The sequence below is a fragment of the Sylvia atricapilla genome, chromosome 1, assembly GCF_009819655.1.
Source record: "Sylvia atricapilla isolate bSylAtr1 chromosome 1, bSylAtr1.pri, whole genome shotgun sequence".
NCBI lineage: Eukaryota > Metazoa > Chordata > Aves > Passeriformes > Sylviidae > Sylvia > Sylvia atricapilla.
In genome coordinates, this window is record NC_089140.1 from 131652719 (window position 1) to 131676678 (window position 23960).

At 40.2% G+C, this 23960-nt stretch overlaps 2 protein-coding genes across 2 annotated transcripts in view; one reads left to right on the forward strand and one right to left on the reverse strand.

Annotated features, from left to right (window-relative positions):
* The window catches only part of VPS13B (vacuolar protein sorting 13 homolog B), a 429788-nt gene extending 414103 nt beyond the window's left edge, over positions 1 to 15685 (forward strand). Inside the window, exons 60-63 of the mRNA XM_066334019.1 lie at positions 4535 to 4711; positions 7105 to 7207; positions 7876 to 8125; positions 13701 to 15685. Of these exons, the coding sequence (XP_066190116.1) occupies positions 4535 to 4711; positions 7105 to 7207; positions 7876 to 8125; positions 13701 to 13946 (776 nt within the window). The 3' untranslated portion in view covers positions 13947 to 15685. The remainder of the gene's footprint in view (positions 1 to 4534; positions 4712 to 7104; positions 7208 to 7875; positions 8126 to 13700) is intronic.
* Positions 15686 to 18532: 2847 nt separating this feature from the next.
* Positions 18533 to 23941, reverse strand: COX6C (cytochrome c oxidase subunit 6C). The gene is made up of 4 exons (XM_066334120.1): positions 23851 to 23941; positions 23119 to 23246; positions 21452 to 21573; positions 18533 to 18658 (listed from the first exon to the last, which is right to left on the reverse strand). The coding sequence occupies exons 2-3, from the start codon at positions 23230 to 23232 to the stop codon at positions 21454 to 21456; spliced, it is 234 nt and encodes a 77-aa protein (XP_066190217.1). The 5' UTR covers positions 23233 to 23246; positions 23851 to 23941; the 3' UTR covers positions 18533 to 18658; positions 21452 to 21453.
* Positions 23942 to 23960: the final 19 nt, after the last annotated feature.

Below are 23960 nucleotides of genomic sequence, written 5' to 3' on the forward strand. Positions count from 1 at the left end.
GTTCTTCATACATACAAAAGTGAAGTGAAGCTGCATTTATTTTCCATAACAAGGATGAAAAGTTTGATGAGCACAGGAACGCAGAGAGCGCAACTATTTGAAGCCGTAATTTCTATGACTTTCTAATTGTAAAATTGAAAAGTGCGAAGGAGATTTCTGTGATGGTCACAGTACTCTCATGTTCGTAAAAGCCATCTGACCCATGCAGGCAGCTAAGACAACAGCAAATGTAGATTTTGTGCCTAGGTGAAGTCATGTAAGAGCCCTTAGTTCATGATATGTTGTGGTGTCTACCCAGAGCGCAGAGTTGCCTTTTTGATTTTTCTGAAAATCTGGCTCACGGTGGCCCTGATTCAGCAGAGCACTTAAGCATGTGCTTAAGAGCTTTGCTGAATCGGGGCCAAAATCATGTACTCTCGTCTCCTCCTCAGTGCAAGTTGTTCCCTGTGGTACATTCTTAAGTGCTTTGTCCTGTCTCATTTTAAATGACTCAAGCACTGTCAGGGTGTTGTTTGATTTGATTGTTATCTTTGGCCAGCTGTTGTCTTCTTTTCTAGTTTGGGGGAGATTTCTGGGTAATTTTACTTGTGCATGAAAAGAAACGACAGCTTATGATAGGTGTGGTTTTTTCTTTATGTTTAGGCAAAAATGCAATAAAATTGTTTGTAAAATATTTAGATGATTGACTCCCCACCGAGGAACTATGTTTTGCATTTTGCATGACAGGGTCAAACTTAAAATAATAATTTATAAGCATGTAAAAGAGATTATTGAAACTATAGGCTGTATTTTCAACCACTGGTCCTAGTGAAAAATGTTAAATTGAAGTGGCTGCCTTTAGGAAGTTGAGCATATCTGAATATGCTCAAAAAGCTGACAGCTATTCAAAAAGCTATTTTTTACAGTGGCAGAACTGTTCAACATTTCAGTTATTCCTTCCTGCTTTTGGGGAAGTGAATTGAGTCATATTGCCTGACAGTGTAACTGTCCTGGTAGAGAAGGCAAAGCTTGGGTTTCAGAAGCTCAGATTTTTGTTATTACAGGTGGTGGTAGCTGTTCTTGCTGTACATTATCACTGAATCAAGGCCACTCTGTGTTTGCCTATCTACAACACAAGATACCACAAGCCAGAGCTAATCCTGAAATTGTGTGCTATTCCACACACTAATTGTGCAACTACATTAAGGCATAGCAACAGGTGCTCTTTTCTTTGAGCTGTATTTTGATGTGATGTTTGCTGTGATGAGATTATGCTTCAGCCCTGGCTTTGGTGTGAAACACTTGCGGCAGTCCTGAAAGACAGCAGAGAAGAGGAAGCAAAATGGCTTCAGCCTGGCCAGCTTCCAGCCTCATGGCAAAGCATGGCCAGTTTCTCTTAGTGGGGGATTTTTTCCAATTATGTCTTGCTCTGAAAAAGTTTGTCATGAGCAATCCAAGCTTTGCCAAGGTCTGTGAGTTGTGCTGTGCTCACCAAACTTTGTCAGTCTGCGCACAAACCAGTTGCTGTCCGTAATCAAATTCTTCTTGAAGTAATCCAGTGATGTACTCTGAACTATCTGAATTTTGTAGCTATCAAAGTAACTTTTTTATTGTTACTGAGCAACATGTATTAACCAGAGTGCACCCCATCTGATGTTTAGCAGATGTTATGTTGTTGCTGGAACCTCTTTGGTCCAGTAATGGAAGAATATGTTTTTGTTTTGTTGCTTTGGTGTTTAATTTTATTGAGGTTTTCTTTATACATGCAAAATCTGCGTGTACATATGTGGACATGCATATAAAATCAAATGCCTAGGGTAAGAAAAAAAAAAGAAAAATGGAGAATGGTTTCATTTAATAAAAAAAAAGTACTGCTCAAGGGACGTTACAGGGAAAGGACAGGGACAGCAGTAGGTCACCGTGTGAGACAGAATGAGAGTGGGAAGGGAGGAACCAATACATGTGGTTCCATCTTTCTGCTTTCCTGATACCCTACTGAAATCTATCAGAGAGAGACTTTCTGTGGTGAGTTCATCCCTCATGGTGCTCCTGCCAAGAACTCTGTTAGAATAAAGAAGCCACAGGGGCATAGGGAACAGGGGCTTTGCACAGTTCCTGGTGTGAGGAGTGCTCTGAGCCTCACATGTGTGTAACCACTCTCTGACTGTTGCTGGGGTTTGCGGTTGCTCAGGCTTCGCCCGATGTTTTTTCCCTTTGCTCACACATGCTGCACACAGGAAAGGAGCTGCCCAGATCTGGTTTCCCCACACAAGGATGGTAGGACCAACCACTCCTCAATGAAAGGAGCAAGGTTATAGTTTATTTTATGATTTGTGGGAATGGCCACGGCACATAAATGAGTTATGGCAATGAGTTGCAATGAGTTCCTATATAAGGAATTACAGAGGAAGAGAAGATCATTGGTTATATTTTAGGCAGGCAAAACAACAAGACTTGCAAAAGGATTTGAGGTACAAAAGGGCCATGTCTTCACAGACAAGTTCAGAGCATGCATAAAATGCCAGAGTAACAGAAAGTGTGGAATTACTAGAAACTAGCTAATTAAGCTATAGATTATTTGGGGCATTATATAAATATTCTTATATAACGCAGTGTATTTATATAAGAATATAAATTCTTATGAAATTTTGTTTCCTTGTCCTCGGAGCCTAATTCCAGCTGAGCAGTGCCTGCAGCATACCACAGGTCCTTTGGAGTAGGTTCTTATTTATTGTTACCTTATAACTCTGCTCAAGTGTATTGCAGTAAATAATTTACTAGTGCTAGGACTTAGATGGATTACATTTTATAAGGCAATAACTTCTGTTCTGAAAGTGCTGTTGTTGTGGATGACCTCAATAGATAGGGTGAGGGGGGTCACAGGATAGTATAATATTGTAACTTAGCAGAACACCAAGTATTGTTTCATGCCTTCCAATGAGTCCCAATTGCACAAAAGAAAAGACTGGACAAACAATCTCAATTGTGTAATTGTGGTGTTGGGATATTATTTTAGTGAAGCAGCTGGTAAGAACTAATGAATTGAAAATTGTATCATTTCAATGGCATGGCATTAAGGAAAACGTTTCATGGCCTTTACGTTACAAAAGGTGAATGTTCAGCTGCACATTCAGCTTCAGTGAGTGACCTCAATTAAAACCAGGCATCACTTCAAAGATAGACCAGCATTTTCTGTGGAAGTACTATACATTTGTCAAAAGGCTAGTCCTACAGAATTTGGAATAATTCTCTCTAAGAGAAGAGGAAGGCATTTATGGGGGATGTGAGTTTCTTGAATTCCTGACAGACAGTATTCCAGGGACAAGGATCTGGGGAAATGTGTGCTGCTTCTCATTCTCATCTTTTCTTTGGACAGTGACTGTGCACAAATACAATATTAGTTCTTGTTGTTCAAAGTCAGCAATTTCTTCGTTTATCCAGTGACAGTAACAAGAACCATCTGAAAACCAGTTAGCAGCTCACTGCCTCATGCACGTCACGCTGGTAAACACATGAGGCCAAATACCTCGGTTGTGATTGTCCGAATCTGTGTAATTATGCCTGGATTTCCTTCTACACACAAAGCAAAACTTGCAAAGATGTCTGGGTTGTGGTGAAAATGCCTAGTAACCAGGGTGACACTCAGTCATACTCCTTAAATAATGGTTTTATCTTGATATTTGCAGCTGCAGGTGCAAACTGAGACCTGACCAAGAAGCCTGCAGGCTTGCTTTTCACTGAGCAAAGCACCTCGGGTCAGGCAGACTGGTGTCACTGTGTCCAATCCTTGTACCCTTAGCGATCTCCAAATAGCTTATCTATCAAAATTACAACGACTAGAGACATGTCTGTGCTTAAGTGGCTAGCATAAACTCAAGATCAAAGAAATGTACCACCCCACATACCTGTTTACATTTAGGAAGATTTAAGTTGAAGTTCTCTGTTGATACTAAAAGCTGGGAAGGTCACTATGTCACTTGTAAAAGTTTGACCCGTGCACATTAAAATAAAATATGATGGTTTTCACAAAAAAAGTAACAAAAAGTCTCAAAGACTAATTCTGCTAATCTCAGTAATATATCAAAAGTTGCATTAAGCTTATGAGCATTTCTGGCAGTGGAAGAGGATATAAAAATGATCTATTGAATACAAGCAGTTTTTATTCTCATGAAGTCAGTCTCGCACTTACATTAAAATCTTATTTCCATAGCAGCTCAAGTCGTCTAAAACTGGAGGATTTTATTCCTAGCCCACCATTTTCAGAATTGTGACACAGAATGAGCCAAATTAAATTAACTCAGCAAATGCATTTAGCATAAGTAGTTGAAAGAGGAAAACATACTGTAAGGTTAGGTGATCTAAATGCTTTAAAAAAAAAAAAAAAGGTTAAGATCTAACTTAACTGAAGCTAAGAGAGTGTTTACCTAATTGGTCATATGCAGTATAAGAATGGGGTACAGTCCCTAATCCAAACAATATTCAGGTCCAGTAGTAGATTTCCTCTTATTCTGGAATATTTATCTTCACTACTTACTGGAGATTCTTGTTTTTTCAGGTGCAATTGCTGGGATTGTGGATCAGCCAATGAAGAATTTTCAGCGAGTATCTGAGGCCCAAGCTTCTGCTGGGCATAAAGCCAGAGGGGTCATCTCGGGTGTGGGGAAGGGAATCATGGGCGTCTTCACAAAGCCCATTGGAGGGGCAGCTGAGCTCGTCTCCCAGACAGGTTACGGTGAGTTTCACATTTCCAACACCTCCATCTAAATTTTAAAATGCTATTCAGATACAACCTGCTGTGTCTTACTTATCCAGCTCAGTATTGTGTGACTTAGAGAAAGGTTTAGAGATTCCACCACTAAGTACTTACAAATGCCCTGCTGCTTTTCTGAAACGCCATCGCGTTGTGCTTCTCTCTTGTGTTACTGATCAGCGATGTACAACCACAGAAACACAGAATGCAGAAAGCATGAAGTAATTCTTGGAATACAGTAGAATTAGTTACAGAAACATATGTGCTTGCAAAATAGTTTTTGACATAAAAGGATTAGAGCAACACTCTGTCCAATTAGAGCGTTATTTTGAGATCGCTTTGTTATGGCAGGGAAAGAGTTGGACTATCTCTACACAGAGTGAGTTAGGTTCCTGGGAGAAAGAAGTGAGTCATGCAGTAGGAGCATCCCCTTTAAACTGGAGCTTCACGAGAAGACAGTCCTGTTTACATGGGTAACCCTGGAGCAACCAGAGGTGGGGTTTCCAGCTAGACTTAGCACTTAATGACACTGGTGCTAGATCCTTTCAAACTGATGGGAACAATTCTGGACAGACAAAAAGTGTGAAAGATAAAAAATAAAATACCAAAATACGCTAATTTATTTGTTTCCAGTATCAGTAAGTCACTTTCAGTTTGAATATTTAAGATGAAATGGTGGTTGGAGGGAGTCAGGGAAGAGAAGCAGGAAATTGATAGAAGGGCACTGTGTCAATAATGCCACCTCACTACACTAGCAATATTTATGCTTGTGCTGTGTTAACTAGAATATGATTTGTTTTCACAGAGCTTAAGTTTAGGATGCTTCCCACAACATTCATAGCTCATTCCATCTTGTAAAAGAAATAATGAAGCAATTCTTTCAAATCAACTTTATCTTGTTTGTATGAGCATAAATAGTAAGGGTATCCTGAATTATACACCCCATAGGTGTAAAACCCATTTCAGCAAAATCAGAAGGTTTTTTCTGTTGTTGGCTGTCTCTGTGTTGGCTTTGCTGCCCAGGACATTAATATTTCTAGATTTAATTCTGCTGCTGTCTTTATCAAGAAACTCATAGGAGTAGAGGAACACTTTTTATTGCAGATATGGTATATAAGACATCATGTTTTCCATGACCATGTGACAAAAAGAGTTACCCAGGAAAAAACATAAAACGATATCAATAATAGCTGACAGTGTGTGAGAGGAAAATACACAAGAGTTCAAGTAACTCTTACCCACAACTGGATTGGAAGTGGGACTGTGCCTCTTGGGGGGGACCAAGGGGTGGAGGACCACACAGAAATAAACACATGTTCTTTCTGTCCCATCTGTAAATAACATTTTCACTCACATAATGCTGAGAACCTCAGTAAGCCAACTGTTACAACTGGGATGCTGTTTTTAAGTATTACCATCAACATGTGTGCTAAAAATTAAAGGGTTTTTTTCATTGCTGATGTTTTGTTTAAATTATTATCCATTGTGTAAGAGGGAATCTAAGTTATTGACACCCTTATGCAAAAATGCTTTTGGATGCTTGGACAAAAGAAAATCTCTTCATTTATTTGAAAGAAGTGTATTTGTAAAAGAGTAACTTTGCACCAAACCATATAACACTAGTGCTTGCTTGCTGCATAACCTACTCCATGTCTGTCATGTAAAAATATTTAAAACTATTTAATTTGTGAATTTTTTTGCAACCCACTCATTCTTTCTGGTGACCATACCTCATCACTGAATGTTTACAGGCCATCTGTAATATCATAGATAGTGTACCATCTTCAGCTTTGGAGAGTCTCTTTAGAAACCCGCTTAACTGCTGATTGTAGTCTCCATTCTGTGCTGGCACTAAGAAGAATTCACAATAAACCAGATGCCCCAGGAGATCTCATAAATGTACATGGATCTGTGTTTAACAGCTGGATTAAGTAACTGAACGTTTAAATGCAGTATCTAGGCAAACTTGCCTTCTAATTTGTACCAATTGTGACACGTATACGAAAGTATTTTAATATTAAGCAAGAAAGTTAACAATGGTCTTGGATTTTTTCTGCATAAATCCTAAGTGACGCATCCAATCCTGCTCTGAAGTGATGGCTCTCAGGAGTGTTAATGTTTCTCTTGACTGCAAGTGTAGAGTGGACTCATAGAACACACAGTGGGGTTTTTTTTTTGTCTCTTGCTAAAGCAAGATCATGACGGTTAAGTGCACAACTCTTTCATTGTAATATTTAATGAATTATCTTGACTACAGCTTCCAGAGATGTGACATCATTTTGGATCTGCGCTATTTTATGAACTGCTTTAAACAGATGACATCACTGCAACACGTGGAAAACAAGCACTAAAAAACCTGAATTCTCTTACCACAGGTATTTTGCATGGAGCTGGACTTTCTCAGCTTCCCAAGCAGCGCTCTCATCCAAACGATCAACATGTTGAGCAGGCTCCAAACAGCCACGTCAAATACGTCTGGTAACATTATTTAGACAATTGCTCATTTTTACATCCACATTGTTTATTAATAGGTTCTGGCCTCTGGTCAAGTTAACAGGAAAGGCTTCCCTAGGAAAGGCTGAGTTATGGCAGTTTGTTTAGGAACATTAAACACAAAGGTAGTGCATAGAAACCCAATCTGCAAATGATGGGCTGCTGATCTGCATCCAGCTTTGAAACTACAGAGCTGATCTTTATTTAATGGTATTCAGTGAGTTCTTACTTATTTATCGTTGCACTGAGCCCAAGAAAAATACTGCCTATCTCCAGAAACAGCTGTTAGTGAAGATAGCTTTATTTTCTGCACTGAATTTCTAAGCCACTTCTTGGGGTAATTTTTCTATTATCAAGGAAATAGGATGGGAAATAGGCTAGCCTAGCACAGATATTAGGCCAATCTTGTGGTGAGTGATTAAGGGAGTTTGATAAGTAACAATTTCACATTCATTCTTTACATCTGAAGTCTTACATCTTTCAGTAATGAAGTTTTGGAGTACACTCCCTGGCTTATTTTACATCTGTAGGTGATAAGCCAGAGACTTAAGTAAAAACACAGTGATCAAAATAAGCCCTGGAGGATCCAGTGCACTATACTGACTAGTTCTTTTTTTATCTTTTTTTTTTCTTTTTTTAACTGGATAATGCAGGAAAATGCTGCAGTCTCTGGGGAGGCCAGAGGTTCATATGGCCTTAGATGTGATGATTGTGAGTGGATCGGGCCAGCAGCATGAAGGCTGCTTGCTGCTCACCTCAGAGGTGCTCTTTGTGGTGAGCATCAGTGAAGACACTCAGCAGCAGGCATTCCCCGTGACTGAAATCGATTGTCTGGAAGATGATCAGCAGAAAGATCTGCTGAAGGTGCAGCTAAAACAACAGAGAGTGCCTTCTGACTTGGAGGTAAAGACTTGTATACGTTTTCTATTCAAGGATGAAGTTACACTGATGCTGGTGGTTTTGGCAGTGGGAGTACTCACCTTTGGGCTGGGAGGCCAGAGGTTGAAGTGCCAGACTAGGAGATAGGTGCCTTATAGTTGGCTGTGTTGCCCTTTGGATGAAAGGAATGTGTCTCCTCCCTTCTACCCTCTTATTGATCGTCATATACCATATCTATGATAGAAATTTTCTGAGGGGAAAAGGTAGAGGAAGTCTGAGTTCTTGGTAAGCACCACCTCTTTTCTGAAAAGGTTCTCATGGCTACATATTTACATTGTTTGGCAAGTCAGGATTGCACCCTGTGCCTACAAAGTCCCAGCAAAAGCAGTTCCTTTTATTCTTCTGGGAAATCCATTAACAGTGGTGGTTCAGTGGTGCTGATGCTCCTTTCAGCCTGCTTTTTATCTTGTCTCTTCTAGCACAGTGGTCTTGTTTGGCTCTATTCACTTCCTTAGATCTTCCTACTTCTGCCAGTGCTGGCTTTAAACTGGATTAGTCCTTCTCTGAGACTGGATGCACCCAGTGTTTGCCAGTAAGAGTATTAACCCTTCATATTCATGTTCAAAGATGTTTCAGCCATTTGAATGCCGAGGGGTTTTGAATTAATTATCTTATTTTAATGGCAGAAGAATGTTAAATTTTTACTCTTGCCGGAAACAATGTTTATTGTATTAAATTCTCAAGTAGAATCACATGAGAGTGCATTTCAAAAACAAATATGCATGTCCCAGTTTTTATAAAAGTCTGCCAGGTAGTTTATAGACTGCTACACTAGAAATTCCTGTTTCAAATATAAGAAAAGAACATATAAAAGCCCTGAGGTATGAGGTGTGACAAAAAGTAGGAGCACCTTCCATCAAACCCTAACTTTGCTGAAGTCACTGAAGAGTTTTGCTGTCAGTTTCAGCAAGGACTTTATCCGTGTCGTGACACCACTTGAATATTTTTGTGAAAGCTTTCTTTGGTGCAGAATTCTCTATTTATATTTATTGTCTTTCCACTAACCTCAGTCTCACAGAGAGCTGTTGACTGAAGTTGCCTCCTCCCCACAAAGCTACATGAGGGATTACTTAAACTGTGAAGCAAGTGGGCAAAGCTCAGCTTTATTTGTCCCTGACTGCTGAGTGGCTGGTGGAGGCACATGTCAGACTATCAGTCCAGACTGTCCTGCTTCGTCCACAGCTACTGTCCTGGAGGGAAGAAGAAGAAAAGTTGTTGTCACTAAGGCACTGGATGCACTCAACCTATACTAACTCTAACTTAAGCACCAGCCCAGATCTTTTTTTAATGGGATTGGAGTGTTGTCTCTGCATCTGGTTTTCTGAGGGGTGAAGCAGTAGGCTGCTGCTGTGGGGGAAGAGCAGCTTCCCCAAAGGTTGCTGCAAGTGGATGATGAAGGGTGCAGAGGGTCTGCCTCTTTGGGAGAAGGGAAGGCAAGGGACAGGGAGCCTAATTCTAGTCCCCACAGCTGCTACAGCTGGGAATGTGTAGGGTTTATGGGCAAGTGGGGCCCCTGAATGCACAGAGCAACCCTGAATGGCATGTGCAGGGTCCAATGTTCACACACACACGCGCTCACAACACCCTCCTTTGGAGGTACTGCACCAAATACATAAATTTTTCTGAAGTTCTGGATAGAAGTATGGGAGTCCTGCTCAAGTGGTGTAGCAATGCAGCTCTAGGAGCTGTAAGCCTTGAGCCCCTAGCTTGAATACAGCATCTCTTTTGAATGCAGTAAAAATGTAGAGCATGAGAAAAGCTGGGAAAAGTGCCTGTGTCCCAGGTGGAGCCAAGTCAGTGATGGCAAGACAGCAAAAGTTGAGTGATGCTGTACAAAAACAGACCTGGCAAAATATTCCTTCAGAATGCAGACATTGAGACTGAATTTTTTGTGAAAATTTAAAGAAATGTGCTGTGAGGAGGAGCAGTTGAAAGAAACAGAGAATAAAAAATTCTGATTTTTTTTTTTATGTTAAGGTAATAAGGCAGCTACAAAACAAAAGATTCCAAAAAGCTTCGCATACAGTTTTAGTAATTACTTAGTGTGTTTTGTAATTAATATTTACTGTGTTTTTTAGTGGATTGGGAGATCTCATACTTGGTGATTTTCTTTCTGCAGCTGAATCTGTGGTCTGGGTGTCAGGTGCAGCACTGGTGCTGATGGGAGCCAGAGCTTCCCTTCAGCTTCCTGACAAGAGCTTCTACAAAGTCCTCAGATGTGATTAGGAAAGGAAACCTTAGGAGAAACAGGTTGCGGCTTGCAGATGAGCAGCCTCTAAGCTGCAGAGCATTGACTCAGTATTAATAGTAGGCCGTTGTGTTGCACTGAAGGTGTCCTCAGCTGAAGTACAGACATGTCTGTGCACGATGACACTTGCAAAGATGGCCTCAATGTTTAGCTGGAAAATGCCCAGTCAGGTCAACCAAAATGTTCTTTTGAGTTTAGCAAAACAGAGCTAATGTTATCAAATGTAAATTATCTCTCTTTTTCTGATCAATTTAGTCAGAGATGCTAGAAATAATACAACAAATTGAAACATTTCATTTCGCAGCTATAAAAGTCCACTTTTTTGCATTACTGCTCACAAAAACAGTTGCCAAAAGTTTTGTTTCAGCTCTGCCCAAAACAGTTTCTCCCATTCCCTCTCCTCAGCTTCTTGGAACAGTTAAGAAACAAAACATGAGTTATTCTACAGCTGTAATCACCAGAGATGTTATAGAGGATATTTTGAGTCCTTCAGCAATAGGTTTGATGCCTTGTTCGCCTTCACAATATATAACTTAATCCATCTGGATAGGAATAGCCTGGATGGATTCTTAAAAACTCTTGCACTGACAAGTTTGTTATTGCAAGGGAAGCATTAATTGTATTTGGATTGTCTTCCAAAGTAATTGAGACACTGCTTGTTTCCAGACAGATGTCAAACTCAAAAGGCCTGCTCCTCCAGCTGCTCTTGGTATAGCTCATAACATCAAGAAGACAATTGAAAGGCCCTGGAATTTCGGATATTCCAGGTTTTTGGGGGGGTTTTGTTTGTTTCTTTGTTGTTGTTTTTTTGGGGTTTTTTTGTGATAGTCCTATGTGTTATCATCTTTGGAGCTGAAAGCCAATCTTTGGATTTCTCAAAGCAATGGAAAAAAAAATCCTAAAGAGCTGGGTCTCCTTATTCAGTGTGCACAGAGGCGTGCTACACCCACCTGGACTGCACAGCACAAGTGTTATAACTGCTGTGGAGTTAGAATTGCTGAAGGCTTATTCATTATAAACCATAATGGGAGGAATTTTAAAAAAATACTGGAGTTCTTAACCCAAAAGTATGGCCTTGTAGTATGAAGAGGCATGATATCTGTAATATTCCTCTAGGAGGTGCATTAAGCAAGCCTTGATCAAGTTTTGAATCCTTGAGTGATCTGGATATTAACATGATAAATGTTCAAAGCAGCAAGTGAGGGCACTTAGTGACAATCTTAAGTCTCATTTAGGAAAAAATATAGAATAACATCAATTCCAAATTTTTCTTGTCTTAAAAATATCAGCCAACCTGAAACTGGCTGCAGAAGCAGACACTTAGTTACAGATGAAGTCATCTAAAAGCAAGCAGGGTCTCAGTTACTTTGGAAGACCATCCAACCATAGTTAATATTTCCTCCTGAATAATTATGCAGTATCTGTGGAAAATAGCCTGGGGCTGAATGAAGAATGGGTCCCAAAAGTAGGTGAGTGGGATACCAGCACCATTTCCATCTCCTTTGGCTGAGCAGGATCTTTTGGTCAATGTGGAGGCACAACCCAGCTGTCCCTGGGCTTACCTCCCTAAGAGAAATCAGGAAAAAGTGTGAAGCTACCTACATGCAAGATTTACCCAGTAACTTAAAATCCAGTTTGCATAGGTGGTACTTCAGCATATTTCTCTCCTTTCAACTGCTGAAACAGACTGACTGCTGAGATACTTTTACTGAGCCACCAGACCAAAGACGTGGCTCAGACACCGTTCTCCAGTGTTAGCTGTGAGTCTGCTGCAGCAGTCTGCCTTCTGATTTTTCCCTCCCTTAAGGTCGTTCATGGAAACAACCCTTTCCTCTGCCCATTTCATCATTTCTGCTGTTTCCAGGCATGGGCTTCAACCTTAAACTTCTGAGCTTGTTCATGAGCCTGCTTCCTTTAGCAATTTTGTGATGATGATTGAAAACAGGAGTGTTTCTACTCACTGGGCAGCAAATCCATCTCCAAAGGCATAGTAAAAAAAAACAGAGGGGACTTTTTTCATGTGAATGTGACACCTGTCACTATCTATCAATCATATTCTTTCTTCAAATAAGTAACAAAATATTTAAATGAGTCTGGCAGTCCAGAGACATGACAAGATTTGATTGTAGATCTTAAATTGAATAAAATGGCACTGATTGAAAATACCACTCTATCAAGCAGGACCTGTAAAACTCCCTGAAAGACAGGCAGAAGATAGCAGTTTTTAAATCCTTAGCATGAGGTCCAGCAAGGAAATTTTAAATTCTACAAAATTAAACTAGTCAGCAATTCTCCAAGTTTAAAATAAGTAAGCATCAAACCCTAGCCCTGTTATAGCTTCTGCCTTTTTCTTCATTGTCATATTTTGGAAGTAACTTCCATTCTGAATGACTCAGCTTGTCATACTACTGTAGTATCCATGGTGGGATTTCTGAAATACAGGTTTTTTTAAACCATGCAACCAGCTTGATGCTTGCTTGTTTGCCTTCCCTTCTCAAGCTAGTCATAGTCATCTTCAATTTCTTCAAAAATAAGGGCACAGCAGATTGATCTTCCAAAGCCAGGTCTTTGGACCATAGCTTTTCTGGATAATAGTTTATCTGGTTTGAACCATATGATAGATGACGGTATTTGATTTACTGTATTTTTCCCACTAGGGTAGGTTGCTTGCATTCCTCTTGCTAGGACCTTAAGCAACCTCTACCTATTTCAGCCTGCAAAAGACAGATCCCTTAATGTCTTCTCCAGAAGCAAAATGCACAGATCTTCTTTAGAAAAAACCTTTTGTTTAGAAAAATGTCCTTGTGTGAATGGGGGTTTTGTTGCCAGAAGCAGATAGATATATCCTGGCACAGAACATTCGCCTGGCAGGTAGCTTCTAGTCTTCATTTTAAGTTAAGTAAGTTAAAGACTAAATTATTTTAGCTAAATAGAATTTCTGTATGATAAGCCTTGCCAAGAGCTACCGACATTTTTCTAAAAGGGGTTTCAATGCCTTTGCTGTATACAAGGAGTTGATGTGTTGTAAAGTTCTACTCTTGACCAATTCTCAAAAGATACCACTTAAATTTTCTGTGGCAGTTAGAACTTCTCAGAGCTCCAAAACAGCAGAGGAGAGGACTAACTCACCAAGAACTCAACTATGGGAGAACATTCATGTTAAAAAAAATCCTTTGAACTATTGTAAGATTTCAGGCAGAAAGATTTTTATCAGAGAAACGTGGAAGTTATTGTCCTTGCTACTCAGTTGAGTCAGATACTCAGTAACTATTGTATCTTATCTGATTTCAGGCCGAGGGAGCCAGGGAGAGGCTGTCAGAGCAGCAGTACAACCGCCTCGTGGAGTACATCACCAAGACATCCTACCACCTCGCCCCCAGCGCCGCCACAGCGCCAGCCCCGCAAACCGTGGCTACTGAACAGCCCCTCACTATGACAAAAACCTATCAGTATGTGGTTGATCCAAATTTTGCCCAAGTGTTCATTAGCAAATTCACCATGGTGAAAAATAAAGCCTTGAGGAAAGGATTTAATTAGTAGTTATTTCTGGTGCGTGTAGTAACACCATACCAGTTTAAAAGCAGTGCTTTCTCTGCAGTAACCTACATCAAGTAGAGATGCATATAATTTTTGAGGAGGTAGAAATTGATAACAAAGCCCAATAGCTTTTCTAATCTTGACAACATTCCTGCTCCCTCGCCAAAATACTAGTGCTGGAAGGAAAGTGTTCTGGCAAACGAATAAAGTCAGAAGGAACAGCTTAATCAAAATCCTTTTTCTTTTCGATAACCAAAAATTAGAGAATAGGGAAAAATTACGTGCACACGGACGTTTTTACCACACACAGAAATGTGTATCAATACCTCTATATCATATTTTAGGGTCTGCCAGTTTCTGTTATAAAGCAGGTTTATAACTCAGCTGTAAAAACTTGCTCAAGGCTGAGCCTTTCCCCCTACACCCACACTCCCCCAACATGTGCGTCCTGAGGCGAAACATTTTCCCCCACTAAATCTGAAAAACCTAGTGTGGCTGTTTTAAGTTACTAGTGACAGCTGGGTTTTAGCACCACTTTAACCTTAAAATAGCTTCCTTTATTTGACTGAAGTTTTGCAGGACATTAGTCCATAATGTAAACTAGTGCCTTTGTGTGGTTTGGAGAACAAAACATGAACTACAACATGACTTTATTTTTAAAACTCTCTGTATACAGAAACTTTATTTTATCCACCATCTAATTTTCAGAAGTACTTTCAATGTATGTATGACTGTGCACTGTTCATTAGCTGGAAACCAGTAATACGCAGTTCAAAAATTAAAGAAACAGAGCTGTCTCCTTAAAATCGCCAAGTTCAGTGTTACCCAGATGTGCAGGTGCTAAGTACAGCTTGTGGGGTCTTGCTTATTTCAGATCTGCCACCACTACACTGTATGTGCTCCCTTCAGCCCTAATTCATTTTATGCTTATCATCTTCGAACTGATAAAAACAGGGATATTTAGAAATGTGACCTTTCAAATATGTACTAAGCAAAGTGAATTTTTTTTTAAGTTGACTGAAAACTATGGACCCACAGGCACCAATTACATTAATATTTAATGATGCCATCACAATACCCTTAGGAATATATATGTTCAACACCTGTATTTCTTCTGGTAGACAAGAAATCAGTCTCTGAGTACAGTTAGATGACTTTATAAACCAAATCTCGCTATGGCAGTTTCATTTTAAAACCAAAAGCTTACTTGGTTTCCAACTATGTATGTTAATTTTCTCTCCTTTTCTATATGCTAACCAAAATTAATTTTGTCTGGAGATTCCTGAACATGGCTGGAATTTGAGTCAAAAACTGGAATAAAATCTGATCACCATTTGGAGCACATGCTTTATAGTTAATAACTTCTATGCATACGTTATATGACCAAATGCACAGTAATTAAGAATGTAGTGACTGCAACATTTTTTCTTGAGTTCTGTTTTGTTAAAAGGTCTTTCTAAAAGCTGTGTCTCTCATCTACTGAGAATAAAGGCGGCTGAGGTCTGCATTGTCCTTTTCTGACTGTGAAATAAGCCCATCCATTAACAACATTTCATACAATGATTTAATAACTTAGTCATTGTTTAAATAACACTGTTTAAAAATGTATATGTATATACACAAACGTGCTTCATTCCTGAATATTTTATGGAAGTTGTTTAATACTTCTAATTTTGCATATTGATGGATAAATTGTAATATAATTCAATTGTTTAAAGATAATAAAGCTATTCCTGTAATATTTGTTCTTATGAGCTGTTTATTCATTCATTTTACAAAGTGTAGGACAAGGACAAGACTGATGTACAAGCTTCATGAGAGCCCCATTAGATCCCAGTAGGTCACTGGACTTTGTAGTGTACCAGAAAATGCAATAGATCATGACAATATTTTGGAAGTAAAAACTGGTGGCTAGCTTGCCAAAAACGTGTGCTGAAAATTTTATGCTTTTTTGACTAATTGAATCAAAACAGCACTGTAGTCACCATTTCAATTAGACTAATCAGTTCCTTATTTATGGCGTACACAGACAAGCCAAGGGGATGCAAACACACCTGTAAAAAATAAGGAACAGCAGTTCCATTTCTAAGAGTTTGTAGATTTCAGCCATTGTTTTAAGATACGTTTGTGTTTTTCCTGAATTACATTCTCCTGGAATAAACACTTGCTTAAATTACACTTTTCTTCAGTGAATTGAGTTGCATCTTTACTGCATTATGCAGGTTCTTTCTCCCCCTTCTGACCACATGTATGGAAACGAGTGGGGACAGCGCATAAATCAACCTCTCCTTCATATGAGCTCTGTGAACTATGAAAACAAAGTTGTCCAAAGAGCAGCTGCCTGTACTTAGCTGCTAAAGCAGTGCAATGTGTACTCTTAAAATATGCCTACTCTCATAATGCTCTTTAGGCCTGGAGAGCTCACAACTTCAAATCTGTCTTTTTCGTTTGCTTCCAGAACAATCAATCACTCCTCAAACACTCGAGAATAAAGTAAGCTAGCCAAAAAATTTGGAGGCATAGTCAGGCAAGACCCTTCCCAAAGCAGTTCAGGTCAAATCATTCCTTTTTATATATCATTTCATACATAAATATAGCAAAAACCTTCAGACACTTGGGATTGTCTCCAAGAGCAGCCAAGCATGTTTTTCAGCTCTGCATCTCCTAGAAACAGAATGCCAGACCCTGTTACAAGCAACTGATGAGGGTCTAACTCACAGGTCTTGTACTATGTGATGTCCCACTCCAGTTCTTTGTATGATAGAATTAGCTGGCAAAGGAAAAAAAATAAGAAAAGGAAGAAAAAAATGAAGGAAAAGTGGTGGGTAGGCGCTGATTTCAGAAAAGCAGGTTAGGTACCCAGCTTTGCACTCTTTCTTCTCCAGAGGAAAGCAAGCTGTGGGTTGGTTGGCATTGCCTGCTTAAGGGAAGTACTTGTCTTGCATCCAGTGCGAAACCAGACTGCATCCAGAAAGCAACAATTGCAGCCTGCACACTCCCAAAGCACAGCCACAGAAGTTAGAAATCACCTTTCTTTGTTAAACACATTTAGCCAGAGACATCCCTGAGCTACTCTACCTACCAAAAATTGCTTTCAGTCACAAAACTCTCATTTCTTTAAATCACATGAGCTGGTAGCTGAAGGAATACAGACTAACTGCTGTTGGCTGCAACAGTTCAGAAGAATTTAACAGTAAATTAATTCATAGCAACTGTGAAGAATACAGGGCCTAGACCAACAAGGGAAGTCATGTCTATCAGCCTGCACACCTGGCAGTAGCAAGTTTCTTTGCCTCTGAAGCTGTCAGTAAGACTGAAGACCCCTGGCTATTTAAACCTGCAGACAGGCCTGAGAAAATGTTAGTCAGTACTTAATGGCATACACTGTTTATACTGTACATTGGAAAGATAAATGGGTATCATTTGCTATTGTTAAGCTCTAGTTTACATTTATAGGAGCTGGGGTATTTTGATTACTAGATGGTTTCCCCTGCATCACTAATGTCAAATTCTTTCTTTGCTTAAAGGAAGCACTGTCTGCATGGGAAGTTTAAACAAAATCCCATGTTGCTGTATAAAATGTTCTGGATCACATACATTACTTACGTGCTTTCATTAGTCCAAATGTTGTTCAAGGATACCTATTAAGTGTTAAGTAGTTAATGATCCATGTAAAATAATAAGAGTTACTCCAAACAGGATTTGAACCGAAGACCTTCAAATACAACACAGATGGCCTAATTTGTCATGCTGCTTCATACAAAGACTTCCTTCCTTTCATGCAGTCAGCTCTTGCCTCTCTCCTAAGTATCCGCATTCAGCAAACAAAAGCTGCAGTCCTAGTACCTTCTTCATCCTAAGCAACAGGCAATGACAAAGCCTGTTCTCACTGGCAGGTTATCATGGCCCAAGACAGAGCACCACATCTCAGACTGCACAGAATGCAGCAGAGATCCAAACTATGCTTAGCTGACTACTTCCAGATATTAAAAAGATGATACATGTCTAAGAGCAGCATGCCAAGATTTTTATTACCATAATACAATATTTACTTTGTCTGCCCGTACCCCCTTCCTCTTGTACATCAATTATATGGGAACATGCCTGCAGTTTGGAGTCATTTTCCAATTAGAGTAACTAATATACCATGTGTAAGAATGGGCACTTGCAGAGTCTGTAAGTCTTGCTGTAACAGTTTGCTCATCTAAGGAAGACAATACAGTGATGACAGAAAAAGACAAAAAGGTTGGCTGCTGCATTTCCAAAATTTCTAGCCAAATTCTTTCTACTCAAGGTCAGCTCACCTTTTGAAGCCAGAGGTAACACAGACCCCTCCAGAAATTCATCCTCTCCCTTCCTGCAACATCTGTCCTCTTGCACATTAACATAAGCAGCTGGGACAAACTAGCTGTCGCTGCTTTGGGATGTACTGTGCTATCAAATGTAGAATTTGGCCAAAAAAGATGCAAATAATTCCTGGAGGATATACCAAGTCATCTCAGGCAAGTTCTGAAGACTTTGCACCACTCTTTCCACCCAGCACCTGAGCCTTTAAGTGTTTCCACATTAATGAAGACAACTAAATGTCTCTGACATAAGTATTTTATTTACTGAGTTGCATTAGAGTGTGCCGCAGACTGAAGTGCACTGCACTTTACACTTCAGTGAACAAATAAGGTTCAGTCATCACGTCTCCTTGAACCGAAGGGAATCTGCAAGACAAAAAAGCTCATTAAGTTATGATGGACAAACTTCATGCTCTAAATAAACACATGAGTATGTACAAATGCAAAGCAGCAGAGAGAAATGTTTATGTGCTAGTTTAGTCTAGAGGAATTCCCCGTTATTTCCTGATGCTTGAAGCTTCACACACCCTTCATGTGGCAAACAGAAGTGAAACATGGAACAAATCAAGAGCTGGAACAACACTGCACAGCCCATCAGATTCACTATATATGCTGCACTGGTAACTGAATCAGTCTTGCTCAGGGCCTGCAGGAGAAAGGAATGCAGCTTTCAGATAGGAGCCAGAGAGGAAACAAGTGGTGCAGGCAGCCTACCAAGGAATAAAGAAAACCAAATTCAAATTGCTTCTCCCCATTATACTGAACACAATCCAACACCAGCTGTGCTCCATGACAAGAGTCATGAAAGTGGTTAGCACCAAACTCTGAGCTTCCCCCTGTATTCCACTGCTAAGCACACAGCAGATGCCAGATACTCCTCACATTTATACCTGCTCTTAATTTCCATTGTCAGTACCACCACCAGACCCACACCAAGCAGATGAAAGAGTGTGAACTCCCAGCGAGGTGCCTCCATGTCCAGCAGGAACAGAACTGGTGTAGAGTGCCACGCTACCACCATAAGTAATGAACTCCTTCCTGCCCATCCAACTCCCTCCTCAATTCTGGTTCCAATTCTGGTTCCACAGAGAGTATTCAGTGAGGTAAAGCCACTGTATTTACTGCCACATACAGCACACACTCCAGTGAACTGGGAGATCTAGTGTGCATGATCAATGTATCTTTTAGATAACTACACAAAAAAAGGATTAAAAATCAAAATTGCTAAGATTTAAACTTCTGAGGCAAACAAAAATGTTTTCCATCTGTTCTGGGTACTTGTCCTTTTATTACAGCCTTTACAGAACATTTGAAACACTTGCATTGTTTTCCCCTTCTACTTTCGTATTCATGTGCAGGCACAACAAAAACCAACCCCTTTCTACTATAAAGGAGTGAAAAAAATATCTGTTCTTACATAAACAGACTAAGGAATAAGAAGCATCAGCAATTCAAACAAAATCACAAAAGATGATTTGTCTTCCACATTTTCTTTTGAGCCAGTACAATTAAGAAATGGAAAAATTGTTTAGGAAACATTTAATTTTAACAGGTGCACACAACGTGCAATTTTTTCTTAAGCTGCCAATGGGAACACAGGCCGAGAGTGGAGATCTATTTGTACTGAAATAAATCCTGCTCATGATTTGAATTAAATATTCAACATGCACCCTTGTTGACAGTGTTTGTTTCAAATGATTTTACCACCAGATGGCCCTTCAGAATACACTGATGAAGGCCACCTGACTAAAGAATGCAATTCCAGTGTCTGAAGAAGTTTAAAAGTGACTATATATTAGCCGGGAGACTGAACCAGAGGTGGAATTACCAAGATTTGAACCAGGTAAATTTGTAATTTCATTATTTATCTTTGCTGCAGTCGCAGCTAAAGAACAGCAGTATCCCCCACTCTCACAAAATAAAAAATAAAAAAAATTTAAAAAAAAATTACCAAAAGCTGGGACTTTTACAAGGATTTTTTATCTTTTTTTCTAATTTTTTAGAAGAGATGGAGCTCTGAGGTTTTTTTTACATAATTGTGTTAAGCAGAAATCAGATAGTTGCAGATTGTCATAGAACAGAATTCAGTATTCTTAGTGTTAAGTACAAATCTTTTATTCAATCTTGCTTCTTCATGCAAACAAGCTGAGAAAATCCAGCTGGCCATGATAATTAAAGCCACAGATTATCACGTAATGATCACAATATGAAAACATTCCAAAAGAATGAAAAACTATCATTCTAGATTAGTCTGAAGTCATTTTAGGAGAAGCAGAGAACTCAATGTAAAAAATTTGCACCAAGAAAGGGAGAGGAACTCTTTATTGAGTCGTCACATCAGCTTGTGCAGCTTAGTGAGTGTAGTTATTAATAACTACAACACAGTTGAAATCAAGAATTTTTTTCCTGGGGTTACTTGCAAGGGAGAACAAAGCTGGGTAGTTTTCCTAGAAAAGGCAGCGTCAAGTGCTAAAAAAAGAGTATTGTGAACAAAGTTCTATTCAAGCTTCATACAATATGTTAAAAATGTGAGTATTAGCACACAGAGCTGTATGCCACTGTGATTTTTTAACATATACATATATTGTATGTGTGTATATAGATGTATTTCCCCTCTCACCAACTTCAAAACAGAAAACGATATGCAGAAGCTGTCTCTGTTCCTTACATTAAGATGCATGCTAGGAGAGAGAATCAGCCTCTCCATTTTCTCACTCACTGTACCACCACAAGAATGTAAGCAGAAGATACAGAGAGCCCCAAGTTAAGCAGTTCAAGATGTGACAGCATCAACATAACTGTGGAATCAGGCGAGTCTTGGCATTTAACATTAGAGCTTTGTCTCCTCTCCTTGGTTATGTGAGGAGGGCAAAGGCTGGCATCATCCCTCTGTCTCCTGTACCACACACGTTAAACAAACTACCCAAAAGGTATTCAGGAGCTTCTATCCTGCCTTTACTCCCCAGTCCCCAGTTCTCCTGTTTCTTCACATTTTTATTACCCAGAGGTCTCCTGAGTGCAATTTCTACCCTTTCTCTTTGGAAACCCCTTTCAATCTGAAAAAAAAAGACCCCCCCAAGCAGAAGCACAACATCTCACCGAGATCATCTTACTCCTGTCCTAATGCAGTGCAGTTCACTACCTGCAGATGCAGCTTACCATCACTTGGGTGGTGCAGACTCAAGCACACCAGCTGCCTTCATGGCTTCAAAGTCCTTCTTAAGATCATAGTGCTTATAGAACTCTGCATAAGCTCTTTTTCTGGGTTCAGCAACTGCAAACTGGAAAGTAACAGAAAATTAGTTTGCAAAGCTTTATGAGCTTTTTTATTTCTGTTAGTTCCATACTTTCTATCAGGGATATTCATCTAAAAGGCCTTTAGCTCAAATTATTAAACATTCCTTTGTTCCTGTTAAAACCCACAAGTCAGGCTACCTGATCGTTGGTCAGCAGAACAAATGTCTGAGGTAAAACCTTAAAAAGAAAGTCTGTTACAAGGTTACATCACACTTTCAAGATCCAAATCCACTCCATTTGTATTGACACTCGAGTGTCCAACACCCTCCCTGCTAATAGTTTTATACATAAAACATGTCATTATGGCAGGTTTTGTGCCTGTGGGCAGCTGCAAAACTCTAACTGGATAAAATGGCATCATACACTTAAGGACAACATTGGAGCTACACTGTAAGTCAACTACATCCGGCAAAATTTTTACAAGACTGCTGAGCCACCCTTACCAGTCACCAACATAGAAAGACAAATCCTCATTCCTTGGACACCCACTCCTGAAGCGCAGGGATATACCCAAAAAGCTCCCAAAAACATGAAAAAAATTCTGAGGTGGGTTTGCACAACAGCATCCTATATGGAACAAAGCGAATCACTGCTGAGATCCATGTTACCTGTTCTAAATCTGGTCTGACACTTTACCAGTGTATTAACTCAAGGATGACAAATAAGGTACTTATTGTGACCCAGAGACTATTAAAAAAATTATAATTCAAGTCTGACCACAATTAAGCTTGACTACCTCTCAACAGATGTGTTAAGTACAGGTGTGAGCTTACTGTTTCTGATAGACATTTGTGGAAGTTGGGAAAAACCTGCAGGTAACTTTATTTCTCATCACTTTCAAACAGCTTCCTGAGCATTCAAATGATGCCAACAGTATATGCACGAGCTCAACGGGAAAACCAAGATCCAGTTCTTCCACAAGAATTCCCACTGTATTTGCTTTGTGTATAAGATGCAAAAATTACTTGATAAGAGCACTCACGAACAAGTACTGCTCTTATCTCTATCAGAAGTCAAATATGTAAGGGTGTTTTTCTGGAAATAAAATGCTTCATTTCCACGATACCTCAAAAGCAAGGACAGAAAGATTAGGTTCTCCCACATCTTCAGTGTGAAGGATGAGTTTTCCAAATTGCTTAAGAGCAAGTTTCCTGAAATCAGTCAAGAGATAAAGGAGGATTTGGACAACTCTCCCAAGTCTCAGAAACTGTGGCAGACCAAAACACAAACTATATAGTGTTAATGTGCAGTAACTGTGAATGGTCAAGAGCATTTTGGGACTAGGAGACTCAAGGTCAAATTGTCACAAATTGCATGATCTTGAACACACAGAATGAAACATCAGATTATTCATATCCCTTCTTCAAATGAAGATCAGGACAATTTATTTGTGCTTTGGAAACGTGCTTACAAAAATACATTACTAAACCTTTCTGATGAACAGCTCAACCCAATCCCAACAGAAAAATGTTACAAATTCTTTAAATATTCCAGTGAACTGTTTATAACTCAGTGACTACAGAGCCCACCTTGTACAAAGTTGCAGCTCCCATAGATACCAAAAACGCCCCAAGGAGGTGAAACCTCATCCGCTTGGCCAAAAGGCCCCGCATCTGCGGCTTTGGCAACAGTGCAGCCGGCATGGTGACTGGGTTTCCTGAAAGAAAAAACAAATAAAGAGAATTGCGGGATAAGCTCTACTTAAAACAATTTTCTGTACTATGGAAAAATCATTCTTTTTGTAGTGTGCAATAATCGTCTTCACGATATAAGCAGCAGTGGTTCTGTGTGTTTGACCTTTCAATGAAGATATTTAAGGGAGAAAATTCAAGGACAACCTAGCTATAACACGATTCTAGTTTAAGTTCCTGCATTCCTTACACCCAGTATTTGGGGAATCAAGGCTGGCCTTCGCTGTCCACACTAAATCCTGCGCTCCTCGCAGGGTCTTCCCTCCCAGGCCTGCTGTCCTGGTGTTTACGTGAGAAGCCGTTCTAAGCAGTACCGAGGACAGGCTGGGACCAGCCCCGCGCCGTTCCCCGCACCCAGGGCACCCCAGCCCCGTGCTGCAGCCGCCACCGCTGGGCCCGGCTCCGCCACCTCAGGGACGCGCAGAGGTCACGGGGCTGTCGAGGGGCCCCGGCCGAGCAGGGAGCGGCGGCTAGCGGCCCTAGTGACAGGGATGATAAGGGAAGCTAGAGGGAATGAGGGGAGGAAGAGGGAACAGCGGGAGCCGCAGCGGGAGCGGGGAGCGGCCTCACCTCAGCTCCCACCAAAGTCCTTCTGCGCCGCCAGCCGCGCTCCCGCTGCGGCCCCGCCACTCCGCATGCGCAGGGGACAGGCGGCGTACGGCGGCCGGCGCGGGTCAAAC